General features: G+C 33.0%; 1 protein-coding gene across 1 annotated transcript; it reads left to right on the forward strand.

Moving 5' to 3' along the window:
* The first annotated feature begins 207 nt into the window (after positions 1 to 207).
* LOC141673925 (uncharacterized) lies at positions 208 to 1,593 on the forward strand. The gene is made up of 3 exons (XM_074480653.1): positions 208 to 764; positions 829 to 1,061; positions 1,154 to 1,593. Exons 1-3 carry the CDS (start codon positions 208 to 210, stop codon positions 1,591 to 1,593), a joined length of 1,230 nt encoding a protein of 409 aa, XP_074336754.1.
* The last annotated feature ends 1,772 nt before the right edge of the window (positions 1,594 to 3,365 follow it).

Consider the following 3,365-nt stretch of genomic DNA (forward strand, 5'->3'; position numbering starts at 1 on the left):
CTTCTTCATGCTCGATTTACAACTAGTTTTATTAACATATAATTCACGTATTTTATATGTGTTGTTGTATATAATTTTTTTGATTTTATTAGATTACAAGATCAATAAAAGACGTGTGATGATATTGATAGAAATTTAGTTTATTTTGTGATTATTTTTTCCTCTTATCTCAGTTTAATCGTTTATGTGAATTTTTGTTATACAGTAATGGCGTGCCCACCTTTGAGTAATCGTAAAGAAATTCTGACTGCGTGTGTTGTGACTTATAAACATATTATGGTTATGCTCATGGAAACTATAGTTGAGTTGGTTCATTTAATTGCTGTTTTAAATATTAAAATTCCCATGCCAATAACATATGTGTTTGATAATTGCGCTCAAGAGAGATTGTTGGCTAGACATTTAAATCTTAGACCAATAATTCAAGATAGCGATGTAGCTTGCTTAGATAATTTAAGAATGGATAGAGCATGTTTCTATAAGTTATGTGAGATGCTTAGAGATGTTGGAGGGCTGCATGGGAGTAAGAATTCAAGTTTAGAGGAAGTGGTTACAATATTTTTGTATGTACTTTCTCATGATACAAAAAATCGAAGGGTTCAGTTGCATTTTAAAAGAAGTGGTGAGACGGTATCCAGATATTTCAATTCTGTACTACGAGCTATTATTAGATGTAATCATCTTTTACTAAAAAAGCCCCAACCGGTGACAGAAGATTGCCAAGATGAGAGATGGATGTGGTTTCAGGTAAATAAAATATTAATGTACTTTTAGTTTTGATTTTTTTTATGCAAATTTGTAAATTTATATAAATATTTTCTTTATAAGTACACATAATTGCTTAGGTGCATTGGATGGAACTCATATAAAAGTTCGGGTTGGCGATAAAGACAAAGCTAGATTCAGGAACAGAAAAGGAGAACTCACCACTAATGTCTTAGCAGCGTGCTCCTGTGACATGCAATTTACCTATATTTTACCTGGTTGGGAGGGTTCAACACATGATAATAGAGTACTCCGTGATTCACTATCTAGAAAGAATTGTTTAAAAGTTCCCCAAGGTAATGTATTTAGTGGTCTTTTTTTACATAATTGATATAATTCATTTTATCTAATTATAAGAGTTAATAACTTTTTGTACTTTATATTTTAGGATATTACTACTTATGTGATGCTGGATATATGAACTGTGATGAATTTTTGACCCCGTATAGAGCCCAAAGATATCATTTGAATGTGTGGAAGGATGGTGCTCAACCAACATCGGCAGAAGAATATTTTAACATGAGGCATTCTCAAGCCAGAAATGTAATTGAAAGATGTTTTGGTTTGCTTAAAATGCGGTGGGGGATTTTAAGAAACATTACTTGGTACTCTAGGAAGACTGTGGGTAGAATTATTTTGGCATGCGCGCTGATGCATAATTTTATTCGAACATACATGAATTCAGACCCTTTGGAGCATTTGCTTAGAGATAACATGGAAGATTTGGATGAAAACTTTATTGGACATATGGAGAGTAGCAATGCATGGTCTACTTTTAGAAATAATTTAGCACATGAAATGTATAACGCACATCTCCGGCAATTATAGTTTTCGCAAAAAATAACCAGCTAGTAGTTTTAAGGAACTTTATTTTCTGTTGCTTTCTTTCGACTAGGAACTTAATATTTTTCTTTGTAATTTATTTATTAGAAAAAATTTGATTGGCCTAACTGTGATTTTTTGCTTTTGTTTTCTTAATTGAACTCTAGTTTTAGAGTACTAGTAGTGCTGTGAAATTAATTCTGTGATATTCTATGTATTTGGTACCATTACAGGGATCTATATGATGCAAAGGTAGCTCCAGAAATATACAATTTATAGTCAGGTTAATACTGTCATTCTCATCCCCCGTTCCCCGGTATACTTATTTATGTCATCTGAATTTAAATAGTAAATGTTGATTTTTCATGATAAAACAATAGTACTCACTGGTGAATTAGTTATGTGAGTGATTTTGATATAACTGGTCATTCATGTTATCATATTTCCATTGTTACTTTTCTATGCTTAGCTTCTTAAAACTTAAATCGTATTTTTATCTATGTAGTTTCATCTTAATTTCCAGTGATCATGGGAAACTCACAAGGAAATGAAAACAATAGTACTCGAAAATGCTCGAGATGGACAGCTGCAGAGGATCGTGCACTTGTTAATGCAATTAATGATTTACTGGAACTGGGTGGCCAGAAAGGAGACAATGGTCAATTTAAAAGTGGTGCTTGGGCTAAAGTGGAGACTATTATGCAACAAAAATTACCTGGTTGTGACAAAAAAGCCAAGCCTCATATCAAATCTAGAATTAAGCTATTAAGAAAACAATATGATGCTATTGCACAGATGTTAGGTCCAAATGCTAGTGGTTTTGGCTGGAATGACAAAGGAAAGTTTGTCACATGTCCACAATCTGTTTGGGATGATTGGGTAAAGGTAATTATTGAAAAGTTACAATGAACATGGCTGACATTATATTTATTTGATATTTTTAATGTTACAACATGTTAAAAGTGTGTCAATTATGCATTATAGAGTCACCCAAATGCTGCAAGTCTGAGGAATAAGCCTTTCCCGTTATTTGATGAGCTTAGCAAAATATTTGGGAAAGACCGGGCTGTAGGAAATGAGTCTGCAAATGCAATGGATGCACTTGAAGAGCTTGAGGAAAAAATAAGGGATGAAGAAGATGAACAAGTACCCAATTTTACATAGGATAATCATACTTCTAATAAACAGAATCATCAAATGGAGACTCCTGGTTCAAGCACATCATCCTCTGTCAGGACAAAAAAGGCTAGGATTGAAACTATTGAAGTTTTGAAAGATTTTTCCAGCAAGCTTGAAAAAATGAGTGGCGTTATGGAGACTGCTAGTGAACATATCGGACGACTTGCCAACTGCTTTCAGCATGAGTCTGATTCTGCAGAAAGAAGAATGCAGGTAACATTCAAAGTAATGAAACTTCAAGGGTTAAGTGCTCCTCAAGTACTGATGGTATCGAAAAAAATCGCTTTAAATCCTCTTGAAGTTGACTTCTTTTTCAGTCTTCCGGATGATTATAAATATACTTATGTGCAAGGTTTGTTAATCCCAGATGAAGAAGATAATAATTATCCTACTGCTTGATGAGGTGTAGGAATATTTAAGTTGCTCATTTTGAAGTTGTAACCTTTTGCTTTTGGTGTTAGTATCCAATACTTAAATTAAACACTATTTATTTGAAGTTTTTATGATTGCTTTTAATTTTGAAGTTGTGTCTCCTGCTTCTAATTGTTGGAAATCTTTCTTTTTTTAATCCACACATTTTTGTCTTGAATTTAATCCCC

The sequence above is a fragment of the Apium graveolens genome, chromosome 7 (genome assembly GCF_009905375.1).
Source record: "Apium graveolens cultivar Ventura chromosome 7, ASM990537v1, whole genome shotgun sequence".
Classification (NCBI taxonomy): Eukaryota; Viridiplantae; Streptophyta; class Magnoliopsida; order Apiales; family Apiaceae; genus Apium; species Apium graveolens.